The following is a 21,597-nucleotide window of genomic DNA, read 5'->3' as shown; positions in this document are numbered from 1 at the left end:
CCGGGAGAACGCCACGTTGCGTCATTAATATTCATGAGACAATCCTTTATCGTAGTAGGATTCGTCCCTTGGTACATTCGCATGCAGGATTTAAGGTGGCGCTCAGGAGGCCCATTTTAAGACGTCAAATGGATGAAATGACAGTGGCCGGAAGTGTGTTTTGTTGGTGGAAGGTGTTGGAATTGCTTTTGTTCCCGGTCAATGTACAGCGACTCCACTCTGCAACACTGGCAACTGCACCCATGGGAGTATTTCCACTGTAGTGAACATGTGATTTATTAACAACTTTACCTCTAAGAGCAGAGATTATTACAGGTGTGTGCTGATAACGACTTCCAGGATAATATTACGTCACCATTTGTTTATAAGTTTTAGATATTTTAGACATTTTATGCAAGCTCTTTACTGGACAAAAAACAAAACACATTATTTGGCAAACAATTTTAAAATAAAGGCCATGAGAGACTTTATGTGCTGAAATCATAATTTCAGATAAAACAAAATTAAATTACTTTAATTCGAGACATCTGAAAAGCAGCAATCTATAGGATTTAAACACTTCAGCATTTCAAAGAAAACACGTTACAAGACCATCAGCAAGTATAGGAACAAATTTATTTAAATTTAAAACAGATACTTTATAATTTTTTTGTTTGTTTTTTTAGAAGGCGGTTATGAAAATCATTTCCATGTTTGAATGAGGTTCAGGCAACAGTGGTTGAAATGAAACAAATACAAATAAAAACAACAATAAAATATGGCGAGAATGTGGTAAAATGTATTTCCTCGTCTCAAAGATTTTGTTGCTTGTCTGAGCCCAAAACTCTCGGCTGGACAAAGAGCACATGCTTTAATGATTACAATTCCTTACACACACACACAAAAGAGGAAAAACAGCAGTTTATCTTCAAACTTAAATACAAAGTAATTAATTTACTTTCTTCTTTAGTGTTGTACTCATTTTTAAAAGGGGGCCGTGTCTGATTTCACGGTCTGCGAGTGATTTGGACAACAATTGGCACTTGTTATGAGTCAGTCTCAGAGAAGGGGATTGGCACGCACAATATTATACAACATTTACATTTGGTGGTATAATCACAAAATAAAAGGGTACAAAGACGCAGATAAAGAATGAGAGAGAAAACAAGTAAAATGTACATGATCTAGTGGTCCTGGACATAACGGCTCTCAGGTAATGTATTACAATGAAAGAACAGGGGATAAAAAGCAGAAATCAAATGAATGACTCTTTCACTGGGTCAAAACGTCAACCTTTCAACCGTCCACCACACAGATGCACCTCACCGTACCAGTAAACATGCGTACATGGAAATAACATAATAGTCTCGCTCTGTCATCTGTAGAAATGTGACTCCATGTCGACAAGCTTATGTGTTCATTGCATCTTACCGAGCGAGTCTTCACAAGCAATCAAAAGCAAAGAGTCGCTGAACTGAATCACAACCATCACGAGAACTAAAGCAAACACAGAACTCGAGAGGCAAGAGATCTTACTTTATGCTCCTGGACTGAGACTTATTTTATGCACACTAGAGAAAGATAGGAATGCGTATTATTCATTTCAACCCGGATAACTGTAAAGTAAATACAGTGAATTTAGCTGCCACAAAAGCAACTTCCACAGCCAATTTTCCTTTTCAGGAATAATAACATCTGGTTTAATGGCACAGATATTTGAAGGGAACTCTAGTGCCCTCTCGAGTACTGAGGACTGTATCAACAAAACATGTTTGCAATGCTTTGGTCAAGCATTTATGCATTATTATATGGTATCTTCTAGACTAAATTATATCAAAATTGTTACCCAGAACAGCCAAAGCCTTCATGACTGATATGTCTATTCACTGAAACAAAGCCACAGGCATACGATTCTCTTCCCAGCAGCAGAACAGATGTTATTTTCAATGTACCACTACCGCCTGACATTTAAGGAAGATTTTTTTCTGGCCTGAGAAATGTGCTGATTTGTGTTTAACGTACAAGGTGAACAAAATACATGAAGGTTGGCAATATCTGATAAATATACAATGTTTGGCCTCCAAACCTCACTGACTGTGGTGAAGTGTGCTTGTCACGTGACTACCAATCCTAAAATGCCCGAAAAACGTCTCACGGATCACAGAGGTAGAGGTTCTTGAGGGAACGCTGAATACGAGACTTCTGGGATGAGCACATTTATAGATATGTGGAGCTCAAATGATCGGCCTGCTGCTCTAGGCGTTTGCTTTGTGGCAAGAAAAAAAAAAAGTGCAATGAGAACGATCAAGCTGCGCCAAATAACTACCCCTTCTACTTGATCCAACAAAGCAACACATTCTCCTAGTGAGCAGAGACAAACTCACCAGTCGCAGTAAACTGAGGTCCATTTGAACACGTTAGAGTAAGTTGCGAAATGCATTTTAGATGATTTAGTGCTCAGTTTGCTTTGTATCATCAGTTTCTTCAAATCTAACTCACTACGAACATCGAAGAAAACACTGCAGGATTTACAAAATGGTGTGGCATTTCCAGACCCCACTGAAACACTGAATTAAGTTTACAAATAACACGTCAGGTTTTACATCCATCAAGAAATCGTTTGGGAGTTTGCTTCTCTAGTAGAGCGTCCGATGGCAATTGATGAACTCGGATGCATGGCAGAAAAAGTGATAAAATAATGTATAATGCATGAGTATTTGGTGGAATGGGTGCATTTGTGATTGCGTTGTGATCTCCTGCTACCAAATCACACATTGAGCTGTGACCAATCGTTTCTGGTTTTCATGTGACGTGTTTTTCGTAGCCCTTGATGAAAATGAATGAAACAACACCTGTATAAAATAGACTGTAAAAGAACCGTAAAACACTTTTGTTCCTATCTGTGCATCACATACACAATGAAGGAAACAAGCTGTGAATTATAAAGAAATCAAATTGAAATCAGAATTGAAAGTCACTACTTGCAAGCATCGACCAAATAGATCTTCAATTACAGATAAAAAGCTGTCTATTTTCATATGGTACGTTTCCTATGTTCGTTTTTAAATACTTCACCTGAACGTAATTTGGAAATGTAACAAAAAAAAAAAAAAAAAAAAAAAATCAGTAGGAATGTGAAAACTGTGGTTAGGGAAAAATATTTATAGTACAATATATTGCGTTTGTAGGGGGGGTTTCATTGTAGGCTTATACAGCAGTACAGACACTAGAGTCTCCTATTTCTGTCTCATAACATGGGAGTGCTTCAAATAGGAAAAGTGGAAACAATAGCATTCAAATTATCAACAACTTCAGATCTGGTCCATAAATTATATAAATAAAATGTTCTTTATTGATTTTTTTTCTTTTGCCTAAAAATCATAATTAAATTTTTATCTTATATAACATTCACACCATAGAGGAGACTGTTTTCCTATCCATCTCTGATGTTTCCAAACGCTTTCCCAAGCCTGCTCTAGACTATTGCTCATTACGTTCATCCTCCACACATTACCGTCAGGTACAGCTATGTGTATATCATTTTACGTATTGATAGAGAAAAAAAAAAAAAAAAAATCTAGTATTAAAACGAAGAATCACAGTATCAATAATATTGTAATTCATAAGAAAACCAAAAAGAACCGTACACAATTACTAAAAGTGATTTCTTCTTTTTTTTTTTTGCCAAAGATAGTGTACCACAGACGTTTTGTACATAAGCAATAATGTGTATACGTATTTACAAATATAAATATACACAATCAATTAACTTCAGCGCATAAATGCTTTCCTGTATCCCCAACCTCGTCCTCCTGCGATCCTCCTTGAACTCGCGCAAAATTCTTGAAATTGTCGATCAGAAAAAGTTGGATTATGACTATTTAAAAAAAAAAAAAAAAAAAAATGGATTGTGTGCTTCCGTGCCGCTAGATGACGACGATACCCGCAAGTCTGCAGCCTGGATTTTGAATTAATAAAGTATCTGTTCATGAGCGGAAAAAGATAACTGCGCACTCCAAAACTCCTTTTTAGATTGTGAAATTAAATGAAACAGGAAGAAGGATAAAACATAACAACTGTGGGGAAAGGAAGCAATGCAATCATTTTCAACGTTAAATGTGGAAATCTGCAGAACAATACCGATCATAAATGTATAATCCCGTTTTGCACACATTTAAAAATCCTTAACGTCCCTTACCCATCATTAATTCGACTGCCGTTATAATTTACTTTATATTCGGTAGCAGTAGAAGTAGCTATAGTTACTTTTCGTTAAAAAGTTTTTAAAATGATCATCTCAGCAATATACACAGATTTAATTAGTTTCATCTCTCCCTTGCGTGCTTTGTATCGTTTTGCTTACATAGGCATTCTTACAATATTTTCATTCTTTATAATTTTTTGGGATTTTTTTTTTTTTTTTGCATTTGCGATGCTTTACATTCCTAGATGCGAGTTGAAGACTCTGCGAGTGAAAGGTTCTCCACACCATCAGTGGAACCCGCTGGAACTCTGGATTCTAGAATCCTCCAGAATCCGTTTCGGAACTTCCGGCACCACAGCACTAGTCCATGTGTCCATGTACAAGTATGTAAATATGTTGTGATTTATTAATTTTTTTGGTCTTTTTGCAGGGCTGTGAAAAACAAATTTTCCATTCATCCAGGCGGAATTCCAGAGAAACGCTCAGAGCAGATGATGTGATTGGAGCGAGTGATAGTACAGGACAAGGAACGTCACTTCCAGTTTTTTCAGGCCAGCGTATCACAGGTCATTCTCATCGTAGCTCCGTCAATCCAACATCTCCATGAAATATGTGAATGCTGAAGTGGCTAATAGGAGTCTAACGCCCTTTGTCAAATCCGAGCCATTTCTTTTCTTTTTTGGTGGTCAAATTTGATAAAAGGGAAAGAGGCCTTTGACGAGAGCTGCCAGGGATGAGCGGATAGACTTTGGCAAACAAATAAAAAACAAACGATGAGCAGGACATGTCCGTTATTATTCCGCTGGACAGAAAGAGAAAACTCTGGAAGCTGGGAAAGAGAAATCACAAGAACCGTGTGTTTCTGAAAGTGTGCATGATGCATGTGTGTGTGGTGTGTGGACGTAGGTGTGCGCACGCTCTGTGGGTGCCTGTTCTATACTGATTCGTGTGTCGGACTCGTCACATATCACACCAGGTTGTATTCCTTCAGGTTTAGTTGCAGGATGGTGTCTTTCACCGCTGCGAACACAAAGCGGATGTTCTCCGTGTCAGTGGCACAGGTGAAATGAGAGTAGATGATCTTGTCACTGTCTGGGTTCAGATCCACAAACATCTTCAGGATGAACTCTCGTGCAGCCTGGGCATCTCTTTGGGGCCCTACAAAACAGTATGTACATTTCAGGAGACCTGACCACTTACATATATATACACATATACACACACACACACACCCACACACACTTATTAGGACTGCCACTTTTTATTCGATATTCGAATATGCATGCGAACATGACGTGAAATATCCGTAATCTATCTATAAATCAACTATCGGGTTTTTAAAATGCCATGTGTAGCGCATTTTTTACAGTCTATGATTAGACTGTAATTTATTTTATTCTTTGCCATCTTATCCATATTGTAGCATAGGCCCATGACCAAATCAAGCGAATAATAGCTAGTAGCTACCCTTTTTGATAATGGAAGCCAACGAACAGAACGCCCAGCTTGAGCGGACAATTACAATTGGTGGAGAGACACAGGCTGCAATAAATACCCACTTCTCTCAACACTGACGCGCAAATACCTGTGTGTGCCAGGCACGTCTGTGCGCTCCGAACGTGTGTTCTCCACTGCAGGGAACATCGTAAATAAAAAGAGAGCCGCACTTGATCCAGATCAAGTTGATAGACTGGTGTTTCTTGCAAACAATGCCTTACTCCTGCTGCTGTTTAAGTTACATGTTATTGTTTGTGCCTGTTCTGAATGGTTTTTTTTTTTTCATATAGCATAATTTTGTGGGTTATGCATAGTGGCACTTCATACAAGTTGATAAACGGCTGTTTCTAACATTAAGTAAAAAAATTATAATCCAGACAGTCCTGTTTATGACTGTCACTGTTAATAAATTTAGTGGTGGGTTGTGCACATAGATATTCGAATATATTGCACGATATTCGATATCCGTTCGAATTAGATTTTTCTAAAAAGTGACAGCCCTAATATATATATATATATATATATATATAGTAACAAACTAAACAGCTGAAAGATGAAGTCAGTGTCACATGACCCTTCAGAAATAATTCTAATATGCGGATTTGCTGCTCAAGAAATATTTATTATTACATTAAATTGGGACTGTTTGCATAAAACCAGTCTATATGAAAAAGACTATGACAGGAATCCAACACACCGTCGAATTCTGGGAAATAGTCGACCAGGTGGGAGTAGGTGATCTTCTCCTCCAGCAGATCCTTCTTGTTTAGGAAGAGGATGACAGAAGAGTTTTGGAACCAGGGATATGTGATTATCGTCCTGAACAGAGCCTTGCTCTCCTCCATACGATTCTGAACACAAACACAAGATTGGATCGTCATATATTTCAAAATGCAGATTGAAAAATAACTTGCTGACAAATAAAAACACTGAGGTTTAAGGGACAGAGTCCAAAATCTGCAAAATGTAATCGAATCGAATCGTGGGCCTCTGCATCGTAATATAATCGAATCGTGAGATACCCATACATTCCCACCCTAGTTCACAAGAGAAAATAAGTCGACCCTGTTCAAAAGGTTTCATTTGCTTGATTCTTAATCCTTGATCCAATAATTATGTTACCTGGATGACCCACAGCTGTTTGTTTTTGTGACGAGTCCTTTATTTGGCCTAAACGGTTTACATGAAGTACCACAAAAAAACAAAAACAAAATTGCTGTGGATCATCCACGTACTAACACAACTTTTGAACAAGGTCATTTTTAACCTATTATTTTCTCATGTGGACCATATGTAAACATCTTTTATGTGAAATATCTTATTCAGGTCAGTACTAAATAAAAAATAACATGCATTTTGTATGATCCCTCTTATATTGGTAAAATAATTAACATTTTGCAGTTACTGCAAAGACTATGCTAATTTTTTTAAAATGTTGCAATATATCTTAGATTTAATATTTTAATATTTTTTATTTCCAAAAATCTATTGATATTTTTATTTATTTCTTTCTTATGCATTTTTTGTGATTGTTTTTACATCCCTACTATGGAAAGCACTTTCAACCACTGTGTATGAATTGTGCTATATAAATAAACTGAAAAAGTGAAAAAGTATGCACTGTGCAAACTGTAGTTGGCAACACTATCATCAAATTTCCACTAGGAAATATACTAAAAACTATGAGACCACCACAGAGGGGTAAGATAAACACATCTATAGCTGCTTACCTCATTGTCCGATTCAACCAGAACCTGATCGTACTCGCTCAGAGCCACCAGGAACATGATGGACGTCACATTCTCAAAACAGTGGATCCACTTCCTGCGCTCTGACCTCTGACCCCCTACATCAACCATCCTGAAAGACAAAGAGAGCGAGTGTTTGCATTATTGATTTGTTCTTGACTTTTTATACATTAATAATTCATGCTTCTACTGTGCACAGTATGCAAATCTTCTGTATGCATGAAAAGACGTGTTACAATGCACAGTACATTCATGGAGCACTGTATCCCATAATGCAATGACCTTACAGTCTCGTGTGCTGAATGCACTGAAAGTGATAAACACTTTTTAACACATTATTATACGCAAGTTAAGACAATTTAAAGCATATTTTAATAAAAAAAAGCAAATTAACTATATTCATCGCTGAGATAACAACTGGGTTGAATCTACAATATGGCGAAAGCATCATAGTTTAGTAACGTTTGTTTATCATTGCATAATGCATACATTTTTTTAACATATGAAAAAAATATTAAGAAATATACAGTATGTATAGTTACACGTTATATGTACAGTACCTACTATTATAAGAACAATTATGCATTATTACAAGCAAGTAGCCCTATTCAAACCTAATCCTAACGCTAACCATAAAGTAAGTACATGTTGTCAATTAATACTGTATTACTCAGTAATTAAATGCATAATTATACTGTAACAAGGACACCTTAAAACCTTAAAATAAAGGGTAAAATAAACCCAAACTTTTTTTTTAACTCAAAAACATACTACAGTACTGTTTATTAACCATGGCATAATACATACTTTTTTCAGTTTTACATGCCATTTAAAAAACAGATGTGTAGATGTGTACTTACAGTATACTGTTATATGTAGTATGTATAGTATAAATATTTAAAATAGTATGCTACATTGCTGTCGCTTGTTTACATTACGTGCAAATAAAAATATTTAACAATTAAATACACAAACAAAATGTAATGCAATTGTGTAAAATTTTAATATCTGTTATTCCAATCAACGAGTCAGTTAAGATAAATGTGGAAATTTGCATCCTATACACAATATGCATACTGTATTAAGAGTAGAGGTAGTGTTTTAGCATACTTTTCTGCACATATTTGAAGTCCTAGATTTCAGAAACATGGTAAATGTGTGCAGCCAGAACTGGGGCTGATTTTGGATTTATACAGTGCCCCCTAGTGGAGTCCGAACTCCAGTCCTGAGCCAGCAGTTCACAGAGGGAGCTTTGATAAATGAAGCCCTCTAGGATTGGCTGCCCAAAATAAAGCTCCTTCAGATAGAAGCGTCCTCATTTCCTTCAGCCAGGGGCTCGCTGACCTACTTCTGAACATACACACGCTCTTTAATGTAGGACGAGTCTCCACATTCAATCCACACTTAGCGAACTTTGGCAGGAGAACAGAGAGAAAGAACGAAAGAGAGACGTGAAAAGATAGACGTGAGGTGCGTGAGGGTTTAAGACAGTTTTACAGAGATTAAAAAAACCAAACAGCTGATGGTAATCATTTATGGAGTCAATATGGCAGAAATAATCTCTTGTGTGTTTTGATGAATTTCCATACCATAACACAGTGAGAGAATTAAATGTAGCACTTTTATTTCCAACATGTGCTCATTCATGGCTGCATATTAATTCAGGTAAAGTTACGCCTTTATTGGGACAGGACTTGATGGACTATTTTACATGACTCCGTGAGTTGGTCTCTATTTCTTAGAGCCAAGCTAAATAAACTACATATCAGGATTGTATGGAATGCATTTAATTTGTTCATAACTGGTTTTATGTTAAATAAAGTTTACTAACTACAACAAATCAGCGTTGTTGTTATCTCGTCTCCACTCAGACGCGTGCTGCAATGGCGATCCTGCGCAATTCTCAAAACACCCACAAGATTCATTTATCGGTGAATCCGATATTTCAAAACCGATATCCAATTATGATAAAATGCTGAAATATCGGGGAAAAATATTGGTAAATCCCTATATTGGCGGATCTCTAGTTTTCATTCTTTTGCAAACCATTATTTATACTGAATTTCTTTTAAGCTAGTTTTGTCTACATAGGCCACACCTTGGGTCATGAATATTAACATTATATGATGTTCACCCTCTCTGTTTAGCAGATGCGTTTATCAGACGCAGGCAATAACACACAAAGTGCTACCAATAAAAAGTTTAAAATATCATCTAGAAATCTGATTTGCTTAAAGTGGATGTTGGTAAATGCTAACCATGGTGGGATTACCATTTACCACATGTGCATTTGTTTAACCACAACGACCATGCAAAAAGGTTTCTGCTTGGAGTCATTTAAACTGAGACCATGAAAAAAAAAAAAAACTTTGTTCAAATATAATGAACATCTTTTAATAAGCAAGGGGTTTCTATGTCCCTGCGCTCACTACAGTAAAGGAAAATTAATACTTTTACCAAGCAAAGATGCATTAAACTGATCAAAACTTACACTGAAGTCATTTATAATGTTACAAAGATTTACATTTCAAATAAATGTAACAATAATAAATAAATAATACTTTCAATTAGGGGTTGCCTCACGGTTTTAGAGTCACGTTTCGGTACAGTTCGGTATGTGCTGTTTATGAAAAAACTATACTTAAAAAAAAGAAAAAGAGAAAAAAAAGTTCTATCCAACTACAAGCAATAGCACAAATAAATACAACAGAGTAAAGATGCAAACAATAAACAGTGATTTTCAGTTTTTTTTTTTTTTTTTTTAGGTAGGTCTAGCATAAGTTTTTAGGTACAGAAATTGAATTAAGTATTCAAATGTAAAACAGCATTGCATATTGGACTGAATAAATTAAAGATTATTCTTTACTAAAGTTACAAAACCTTTTAATCAAGAGCAGTGAGTGATTTCTTTGTTGTTGCTGTTGGACCAAGACTGTCACTTTAAGAGAATGCACTGATCCAGTAGGTCTATTAGAATTAGTCAATTTAAATAATACTTCAGAGAGCGCGTAATATTTGCGCACGTTCTGAGATGCAGGATTGCACGCTTTGGGTGAATTCTTCTCACTGTGTGAGTGAGCTCGCGTCCTGCCGCTCTTAAATGTTTAAACTGACAAAGTTTAAATGAGTTTAGTTTAAACTCATATTAACGTGTGCTGTTCAGATCTCATCTGTGAGCACGCACGATCAGCACCCGGGTGATGACGGAATAAATGACTGCTCACATTCCAGAATACAGGAGTCACATATTAGCTGAACCCTGTTTGTTTTAGGCCTACATGTTCTTCATAGTAAACCGTATTACAGATGCTTTGTCAGATTTAAGTTGAACCATGGTCCCAGCACGTGCCGAACCGTGAGGGGTGAAATGTCCGAACCGTGCCACCCATCCTTTCAATAGATCAAAAGATACTGACTGGGAAAAAAGGTTTTCAGTAAAATATTAACAAATATTAAAAACATTAAATATAAGCACAAGAGTCTTTAACACTGATAATAATAATAATAATAATAATGTTTTCAAAGCAAATTAAATTATATCAGAAATTATATCAGCATATTAGAATGATTTCTGAAGGATCATGTGACACTGAAGACTGGAGGAATGATGCTGAAAATTCAGCTCTGCATCATAGGAACAAATTACATTATTAAAAAATATATTCAAACAGAAAAAACTTATTTTAAAATTGTAATAATATTCACAACATTACAGTTTTAACTGTATTTTGAGATCAAATAAATGCAGCCTTGGTGAGCATTTCTGTCAAAATCATTGAAAAACCCTACATTACCCTACAGAAGTGCAGCAAAGACAACTTTGACTGATGTGGGATGTGACTGCATCTTTGTAGGTCACACACTAGAAAGTTGCTTCAGTTTGGGGAAATATTAATAACTCTCCTCCATGGATGTATTCTCAATGCTAACCTACATTCAGTGCTTAGTTCCTGAATTTCAAATGGAAGCTGATGAATAATTGGTCCGTGTCCTCTACCTGAAAATGATGCTTTGAAGGTCAAATGGGTATTCAATTATCCCTGTGGTCGGGATTCGAACCCTCAGAACATCCTGCTGGGTGGGAAGGTAGGAGGGCTCGGCGATACGATCCAGATCAGATAGATAGCTACAGAAAAAGAAGGAGAGACATCATTAACCCCTTTATATCAAAAGCAGTGGTTTGGTAAAGAATATTTCCAGCAGAATTCTCGAGAGTCAGATGTCGTCTCCCATCAGCAGATCTCAGAGGATGCTCATTACGCTGTCTTGTGAGACAATCTGAAAAAACACAATGGCTAAATAGGGAAGACAAATGTGGTGTGTGTCTGGTCAAACTTTTTTTTCAGGATGTACAATGCATACGGTCTAATATTGCTGAAATAGAATGCTGTATGCAACCATAAATCTCTTTATTGTCTTATTTGAACAACGTCGAATGAGAAGGAAAACACCATGAAAATTGGCAACAACTTTTCCAAAATCAAAAGAAATGAGAAACTATATTCTGGATAAAGAATATTAAGATGTTTTTAGAACACTTAAGATTTTAATTGCATTGCGACATTACTTTCATGCAATTAAAATAAAAAATATTCATAGAATAAAAAAAATCAATGTTAGTACATTTTTTACGTTCTATTTTTCGAGTCATTCTTACTTTTATATTGCACAAACAAAACAACAATTATTCCTCAATTGCATATGCTAAATTTAACAGGCAACATGCCTAATGTACATTGCATACTATTCAGTACTCTGGCTATAGTGTTGTCACATGACCTCTTTATGTTGTATGTTTAATTCAGCAAATGCTGTAAAAATCGTAGAAATTAACACTTTAAATTAAATGGGTCCATATGCATCCCTGACAATTGTTTTCGCAATTAAGCTAAAATATACCCGTTTTTTTTTTTTTAACCAGTTAGAATACAATATATTCTGCAGTCATCAACCTAATCAATAAGCAAATGCTTTTGTAGAATATCCCATCTTCTCATATGTAGTGCTGGAAAAGTCTGATTCATTTGAGTGAACTGATTCATTTATTTCAATACCGTTGGATTTTGTAGCAAGATATTAAGCCAAATCCTGTAGTTTGTCAATGCTGTGTATTAATGTGGTTAAATTTGTATAAATAAAGTGTCAATTTATTAAATGGTGATTATTTGTGTCAATCTGTTCACTTGATTGCATTGAGCCAGATATTCCAGCTGTACTGTTGTGATCTGTATTACCCCAACACAACCAGCAGGGGGTGTGAATCCCTCTGATGCCAATGTTTCTTGAATAAACTCCAGGCTTCATACATGTGTGTTTTACTGTGGTGAAATTCACACTGCCTCTATATTATATCAGGCCAGTAAAAGAAATGGGGCAAGACTGACTGCCACCAAACTCTTCAATTAGATCATAGACATGGACGCAACATCATTGACAAAAAGAAAACCGTCTTTAAGACGTGAACTGATTTGTATGTGTTGCACAAGCTCAAAAGCATGTTATTTTTAAACAGAAATTGACCCCCCCCCCCTTTCTTTTTCCAGATTTAATAACAATTTGTTTACTTGGCCTCCTATCTTTTCATATCTGACTTTTCTTTCTTTCAGAGAAGAATGTATTAAGTATTGTGTTTGTCATTTACAGTGCACAGGAACACCATCTTTCAAGCTCTAAACAGGACAACTGCATCATAAAATGTGTCTATATGACTCATGTGCTATGTTGTAAATCTTCTGAAGTCACATGATAGCGCTGTGCAAGTTATTCACTGAAAATTGCTCTCGTTCAGAGTTCATGAGAAATAGTGTTGTGCGAAATGTCAATTTAAAATGACCTTGATCTTATGAATTTTTTTTTTTCAAAGAATCAGTTGAATCACCTTGCAAATTGGATGACTGGAAGACTGATTTTAAGAGTAAAGAATTAAAGACTGAATTTGACTGATTACAAGCTCAAATTTCAGTCTGTTCCCCACACACAGCTAACATATGAGTTGAGTTGACTAGAGTACAAGAGTCAAATCAAACTTTTGCAAGCCAGAAAGCCTCAGTTCATTCATTGTAATTTGCATAACCCTTTAGTGTTCCACAAAAGAAATCAAGTCATATGGGTTTGGAATGACTTGAGGAGTAAACAATGAAAACAATATTCCAGAAATGTTTTACAATTAATAAAATAACATTCAACATTAATCATTTACAATATCACCAGGGACACGTGGAACACAGGAACGTAAATGGGGTCAGTTTTGATTTCATGTAGATTGTTAGCATGCACAAAGGTATGAATACACACACACACACACACACACAGTGGGTACAGAAAGTATTCAGACCCCCTTAAATTTTTCACTCTGTTATATTGCAGCCATTTGCTAAAATCATTTAAGTTCATTTTTTCCCTCAATGTACACACAGCACCCCATATTGACATAAAAACACAGAATTGTTGACATTTTTGCAGATATAATATATATATATATATATAAACTGAAATATCACATGGTCCTAAGTATTGAGACCCTTTGCTGTGACACTCATATATTTAACTATATATGCTGTCCATTTCTTCTGATCCTTGAGATGTTTCTACACCTTCATTTGAGTCCAGCTGTGTTTGATTATACTGATCGGACTTGATTAGGAAAGCCACACACCTGTCTGTATAAGACCTTACAGCTCACAGCGCATGTCAGAGGTCAAAGGAACTGCCTGAAGAGCTCAGAGACAGAATTGTGGCAAGGCACAGATCTGGTCAAGGTTACAAAGAAATTCTGCTGCACTTAAAGTTCCTAAGAGCACAGTGACCTCAATAATCCTTAAATGGAAGACGTTTGGGACAACCAGAACCCTTCCTAGAGCTGAGCTATCGGGGGAGAAGAGCCCAAAGATCACTGTTGCTGAGCTCCAGAGATGCAGTCGGGAGGTGGGAGAAACTTGTAGAAAGTCAGCATCACTGCAGCCCTCCACCAGTCGGGGCTTTATGGCAGAGTGACCCAACGGAAGCCTCTCCTCAGTGAAAGACACATGAAAGACCCCATGGAGTTTGCTAAAAAAACACCTGAAGGATTCTCTGGTCTGATGAGACCAAGATAGAACTTTTTGGCCTTAATTTTTAAGCGGTATGTGTGTAGAAGACCAGGCACTGCTCATCACCCGTCCAATACAGTCCCAACAGTGAAGCATTATGCTGTGGGGGTGTTTTTCAGCTGCAGGGACAGGACGACTGGTTGCAATAGAGCGAAAGATAAATGTGGCCAAGTACAGGCATATCTCCAGAGTGCTCAGGACCTCAGACTGGGCCGAAGGTTCACCTTCCGTCAAGACAATGACCCTAAGAACACAGCTAAAATAACGAAGGAGTGGCTTCACAACAACTCCGTGACTGTTCTTGAACGGCCCAGCCAGAGCCCTGACTCAAACCCAATTAAACATCTCTGGAGAGATCTGAAAATCACTGTCCATCAACGTTTACCATCCAACCTGACAGAACTGGAGAAGATCTGCAAGGAGGAATGGCAGAGGTTCTCCAAATCCAGGTGTGAAAAACTTGTTGCATCTTTCCCAAAAAGTCTCATGGCAGCATTAGATCAAAAGGGTGCTTCTACTAAATACTGAGCAAAGGGTCTGAATACTTATGACCAGTGTTTGGAATAACGGCGTTTATAAGAACAGCATTAGGTAACAACGTTATTTTTTCAGTAACGCGGTAATCTAACAAATTACTTTCCCCGTCGTTACAACGCCGTTAACGTTACTGAACGTTAGGTGCGGTGCGTTACTATGCATTGATTTAATAAACTTTGCAATCCGAACGCACCCCTGGCTCACACAGCGAGTGAGCAGGTGGGTTAATAACGAGATAAGCGATTATGATTGGCTAAGGCAGAGTCAGGTGTTTCATGGTAGCCAATCAGAGCCAGTATTTTTACACACATGCCGGCACACGCGCCAGCGGCGTCAAACACACACACACACACACACACACACACACATACCAGCTACACAGATAATCGCTGCAGCAGCAGCAGAAATGGCAAATCAGGAGCAATCCGATGAAAAGTTGGCATTTTCAAGGTGGAGATATAAGCACTACTTCAAATTCATTGTGTTCAAAGGCAAGAACGTGTATGTAATGTGTGACACACGCATCTACAAAGCTAGTGGCCAAAAACATTTTTCTTACAAAGATAATACTTGAAGTGCAGGATAAAACTCTTGCTGTCTGTTGACGTGCAATAAATATTGAAAGTTATGTACGAACACTTCTCATTCTCATTTCAATTGACTTGTGAAAACTGCAAAAAAAAAAAAGTACAAATTCTCTGACATATAGCAACTGTTCTTTTTTTTTTTTTTTACAGTAACGCAAATAGTTACTTTCCCTGGTAACGAGTTACTTTTATCATAGAGTAATTCAGTTAATAACTAACAAGTAGTGAGTAACTATAACTAATTACTTTTTTAAAGTAACGTTCCCAACAGTGCTTATGACCATGTGATGTTTCAGTTTTTCTTTTTTTAATAAAAATGTGCAAAATTGTCAACAATTCTGTGTTTTTCTGTCAATACTCTACACAGTAAAAAATGATGACAGATACACTCACTATTTGGTGGAGTCTGACAGCTGGTACTCTCGGCGTCTGTCGTAGGCTTCTTGAATGCCTGGATCTGTCCACAGCATCTTAATGGCATTAACGTAGGGCTGTTCGAATGACGACACCTTCTCAATGTCCACATCCTTCACCAGCATGGCGTTTGCCTGCAGCCCAGAGCAGATGAACAGTTTAAGGCAAAACTAATGGAGAAAACTTGATAATATCTAACATACTTTTAATAAAAATCTTCCTAAAAATGTAGAGGAGTTTGTTTCTTCATGGGAACTGATTTGGAGAAATTTAGCATTCCATCATTTGCGCCCCAATGGATGCTCTGCAGTGAATAGGTACCGTCAGAATGAGAGTCCAAACAGCTGATTAAAACATCACAATAATCCACATCACTCCCATCCATCAGGCCATCACTTCACAATCTTGTGAAGGAAGAAATTGCGTTCTTGTGAGAAACAAGACCATCAAGACATTTTCAACTTCGAACTGTTGCTTTCAGCTAAAAAATGAGTGCATAATCCATAATAATGCTTCCCCCAGTGAAAAAGTCCATCCCCTGTGTTCCTCACACATAAAAAACACCTACATAATTGTTTTTTTTTTAAATTAATCCTAATCTGTGCAGATTTCTCTCCTGATACTGAAGAGACAACCTTTTCCACTGAAAAAAGCAATATTATGTATAAAGGAGGTATTTTAGTCAGAAGCAACGAATAGAAGTAAAAAAAAAATCTTGATGGACGCAGCTTTTCACTTCACAAGTCATTAAATGATTAACTGGAGTGGTGTGGATTATTTTGATGTTTTTATCAGCTGGACTTTCATTCTGACGGCACCCATTCATTGCAGAGCATCCATTGGTCAGCAAGTGATGTTATGCTACATTTGTCATATCTCAATAACAAAGGCTTCAACTTCCTGTATGATTTAGGTGTGAAACATGACCCCAGACATGTTTTCATCAGTTTCAACCGGTCTAATTTTAAATACTCAACATGAATCATTCTCACCTTGTTCTGCTCATACTTGAAGCCGATTTTCAGAGTCTCAGTGGCACGGATCATGGACTGCATGGAGGTGAAGATGTTCTGGTACACCAGTTTGGTGAATCCGCGTTTGTCCTCGTCTGTGTATCCGGTGCCATGGATGATACGCATCTGTTTGATGAACGTACTCTTGCCGCTCTCACCCGTGCCTAGAGCAGAGGGAAAGGTCAGATGTCAGGTTTCTTGATCTACGTTCAAGACCATCGGTACAGCATCCTTCATTCATAATCGTCTGTTCACATGTGTGGGAGCAAATCAGGACACTTGGAAATTACTTAATTAAACAACAACAAACCCATTCAATTGAGGGAAAAGAGCCACTTCTAATTAATGAAACAAATACGTGCTTGTGAGATGTTAGCTGCAGATCCATTTTCAAACAAGGCTCACTTCAGTGTAAGTTATGGGATTTATTTTACTTGTTTAATTTTTAACCGGCACACTTCTTGGTTCATTTTATGCTCTGTGTAAAATCAGCATTTCCCAAATGGGGTCTGCGAATCCTTGTGGGTTCAAAGAGGAGCTGGATGGGGCAAAACAATAAACCAAAATGAAAACAGAAATCACAATATAATTAAGAGAGTCTCAATTCACAGTAAATGCTTTATCTTTCGATGCAATATGAGTTTAGCATGCATTTTGGTAATGCAATGTGAACTAGGTAGACTATTCACACATTTCCATAATTATACCAATATTTAGCCAAAATAAAAAGCATGATGGTTTGAATGACTGAAACTGAAAAATTAAATAAAAAAAAAATTAAATAAACAAATATTGGTAAATTGTAGTGTAAAATTAATTGCTCATAATTATAAAATATTATTTTTTTATTTGACAGTTCAACTGTTATTTACAACAGTAATATTTTTTAAATATTTATATTAAATATTTAACCAAGCAATTTAACTATTAACTAACTTTAGTGAACCATGAATATGCAAATATCTTGTTACATCACTGAAATATCAATTTACAGTTTCAGGGGGAACTTTATATATTCAACATTTAAGAGGTTCAAATGACAAAATACTTTTGCAACCTCTGGGCTTCATTAATTCAAGCATTTTAATAATAATAAAAAAACAACATTCTATACAATGTTGACTGTCTTTGAAGCCTAGTGTTCAGGCTGAACTTCAAAAGGGTTCATATGATCTGTCACACATGAACTCGCCCACACACACACACACACACGCAGCCTGCCCTCATACAGAAACACAGACTGAAGTCAACATGAAATGACGCTCACATTTGAATTCTGCAACAGGGTATTCAATGAGAAAAGAGGCAGCAAGTCCTTTAAAAGAGCATGAATCACTTCAAAGAGCACAATAAAGTAGACTGTAATTGGTTGACTGTTCCCATCTACTCTCCTAAAAATAAAGTACTTTTTTTGGCATCTACGCTTCTATGAGGAACCTTCAACGTCCAAACCACCTTTTCACTCCTCAGAAGGCTCTTTATGAAGAAAAAGAGACTGTTTAGATTTTTTAAATGTTCTTCACACTAGGGATGTCAACGATTAATCGATGATCGATTAATTGTCGATAAGAGATGCAATCGATTAAGGCTATCGATGGTCGGTTAACCGATTCAATGTTGGGCTGCGTGCGGCTCATGCGCACTCAACACGTGCGAGCGGCTGTGAGTGACGGTGACGATATACAGTATTGTTCAAAATAATAGCAGTACAATGTGACTAACCAGAATAATCAAGGTTTTTTGTATATTTTTTTATTGCTACGTGGCAAACAAGTTACCAGTAGGTTCAGTAGATTCTCAGAAAACAAATGAGACCCAGCATTCATGATATGCACGCTCTTAAGGCTGTGCAATTGGGCAATTAGTTGAATTAGTTGAAAGGGGTGTGTTCAAAAAAATAGCAGTGTGGCATTCAATCACTGAGGTCATCAATTTTGTGAAGAAACAGGTGTGAATCAGGTGGCCCCTATTTAAGGATGAAGCCAACACTTGTTGAACATGCATTTGAAAGCTGAGGAAAATGGGTCGTTCAAGACATTGTTCAGAAGAACAGCGTACTTTGATTAAAAAGTTGATTAGAGAGGGGAAAACCTATAAAGAGGTGCAAAAAATGATAGGCTGTTCAGCTAAAATGATCTCCAATGCCTTAAAATGGAGAGCAAAACCAGAGAGACGTGGAAGAAAACGGAAGACAACCATCAAAATGGATAGAAGAATAACCAGAATGGCAAAGGCTCAGCCAATGATCACCTCCAGGATGATCAAAGACAGTCTGGAGTTACCTGTAAGTACTGTGACAGTTAGAAGACGTCTGTGTGAAGCTAATCTATTTTCAAGAATCCCCCGCAAAGTCCCTCTGTTAAAAAAAAGGCATGTGCAGAAGAGGTTACAATTTGCCAAAGAACACATCAACTGGCCTAAAGAGAAATGGAGGAACATTTTGTGGACTGATGAGAGTAAAATTGTTCTTTTTGGGTCCAAGGGCCACAGGCAGTTTGTGAGACGACCCCCAAACTCTGAATTCAAGCCACAGTACACAGTGAAGACAGTGAAGCATGGAGGTGCAAGCATCATGATATTGGCATGTTTCTCCTACTATGGTGTTGGGCCTATTTATCGCATACCAGGGATCATGGATCAGTTTGCATATGTTAAAATACTTGAAGAGGTCATGTTGCCCTATGCTGAAGAGGACATGCCCTTGAAATGGTTGTTTCAACAAGACGATGACCCAAAACACACTAGTAAACGGGCAAAGTCTTGGTTCCAAACCAACAAAATTAATGTTATGGAGTGGCCAGCCCAATCCCCAGACCTTAATCCAATTGAGAACTTGTGGGGTGATATCAAAAATGCTGTTTCTGAAGCAAAACCAAGAAATGTGAATGAATTGTGGAATGTTGTTAAAGAATCATGGAGTGGAATAACAGCTGAGAGGTGCCACAAGTTGGTTGACTCCATGCCAAAAAAAACTGTGGTCATACAACTAAATATTAGTTTAGTGATTCACAGGATTGCTAAATCCCAGAAAAAAAAATGTTTGTACAAAATAGTTTTGAGTTTGTACAGTCAAAGGTAGACACTGCTATTTTTTTGAACACACCCCTTTCAACTAATTGCCCAATTGCACAGCCTTAAGAGAAAATATACTAAAAACCTTGATTATTCTGGTTAGTCACATTGTACTGCTATTATTTTGAACAATACTGTATAAAAGCATCATCATTCATTCACAATGTACAAATTAAGCTTTTAATGTGATTTAAACTTTAAAGTACATTAAAATAGAAACAACATAAAAGTTCTTCAACATTAAATGCAATAGAAATGTAGTTACTAATCATTTCATCAGATAACTGTTTTATATCGTGCGCTTTGCAGGGCTGCGGGACACAGTGACAGGACAGGTAGTCTATTCATTCCTACAACTTGTTAATTCATTCCTACGAATTATTAATGTGGCAATTGTCCATGTTTCATTAATTTTGTTCCCTAAATAACCCATTATTTAAGTGAAATAAGGGAACAAATTAATAAATCGAACGAATTCTTAATTCATGAAATCTTTAATTTCCCTTCCCATTTTTACCACAGTAAGAGATGCGAAAACAGTTATTAAAAGCGAAAGATAATAAAATAAACCTGGGAAATTAGAGGGTTAGACTATGAAGATTTAGGAAAAGAAACAATGCCTAAATATACTGAATTTGTGGAAATTCGTGACCAACCGGCAAACCAGAACAAAGCCGCGTAAATGAAGACTATGGGGTCCAAAAGCATGGTCGCGATGTAACATTTTCCAGTTAACCTATTATTCCTCTAATAAACAAAGCTTTTATACCACACTTGTCATAATCAGATCTTATCATTTCTAAATAAATAATTCCTGGATTCAAAACAGCGATTAATAGGCGCTGTGACCGACACATTCCTGGAGCATTCAGTTTAAATAGACCGTAGTATACCGGTCCACTCTGCTGTTATGCCAAGGACGTTTTTGCTCATATGAAGAGGATCATCTTTTCCGTCTATATGCGAATGCGTGTTAAGTACAAGCCTAGTTTACATTATAAATAATAGTTTAACATTCAAATACATTGCGAATATGGAAACATTTCGATTTGTGCCGAATGAGACATGAGCAATAACCTCCAAATAAATCTAGCCAAATCCGCGCTCGCTCATCCTCGACTGCACGCATGCACTGTCACGATCTAATGCGCTGTATGCCGGATTTTTAAAAATCTGACATTTTCTAGGACAGAATCCAGCAGGATCAAATTAATGTGAGCAACTGTGTTTTGGTGCAGCAGCGCCGATGTAGTTCACTTAATGTGCAGCGCAGTCACACGCGCTCCACATTTCGGATAATTTTATACAATAATGTCAGTTGAAAACATCGCAATTGTGCTTTAAAATACAACAACGAGCACCACAAAACCATTTAAAGAGGGGCGTTCAGCGTTCTCCGTGCGAGATTGGAAACTGTCAACAAAGTAAAATGACCTCAAAAGTATGGCGCGCTCTCTT

At 37.0% G+C, this 21,597-nt stretch overlaps 1 protein-coding gene across 1 annotated transcript in view; it reads right to left on the bottom strand.

Annotated features, from left to right (window-relative positions):
• Window positions 1-593: 593 nt before the first annotated feature.
• Window positions 594-21,597, bottom strand: part of LOC113112706 (guanine nucleotide-binding protein G(q) subunit alpha-like) — a 38,120-nt gene continuing 17,116 nt past the window's right edge. The window contains exons 2-7 of the mRNA XM_026278489.1: window positions 17,047-17,231; window positions 16,034-16,188; window positions 11,426-11,554; window positions 7,411-7,540; window positions 6,378-6,531; window positions 594-5,341 (exon numbers count right to left, since the gene is read on the bottom strand). Coding sequence (XP_026134274.1) covers window positions 5,151-5,341; window positions 6,378-6,531; window positions 7,411-7,540; window positions 11,426-11,554; window positions 16,034-16,188; window positions 17,047-17,231 — 944 coding nt within the window. The 3' untranslated portion in view covers window positions 594-5,150. The remainder of the gene's footprint in view (window positions 5,342-6,377; window positions 6,532-7,410; window positions 7,541-11,425; window positions 11,555-16,033; window positions 16,189-17,046; window positions 17,232-21,597) is intronic.

Source organism: Carassius auratus, chromosome 2, assembly GCF_003368295.1.
Source record: "Carassius auratus strain Wakin chromosome 2, ASM336829v1, whole genome shotgun sequence".
In the NCBI taxonomy this organism is placed as follows: Eukaryota; Metazoa; Chordata; class Actinopteri; order Cypriniformes; family Cyprinidae; genus Carassius; species Carassius auratus.
This window is presented reverse-complemented; position numbering and strand designations above follow the sequence as displayed.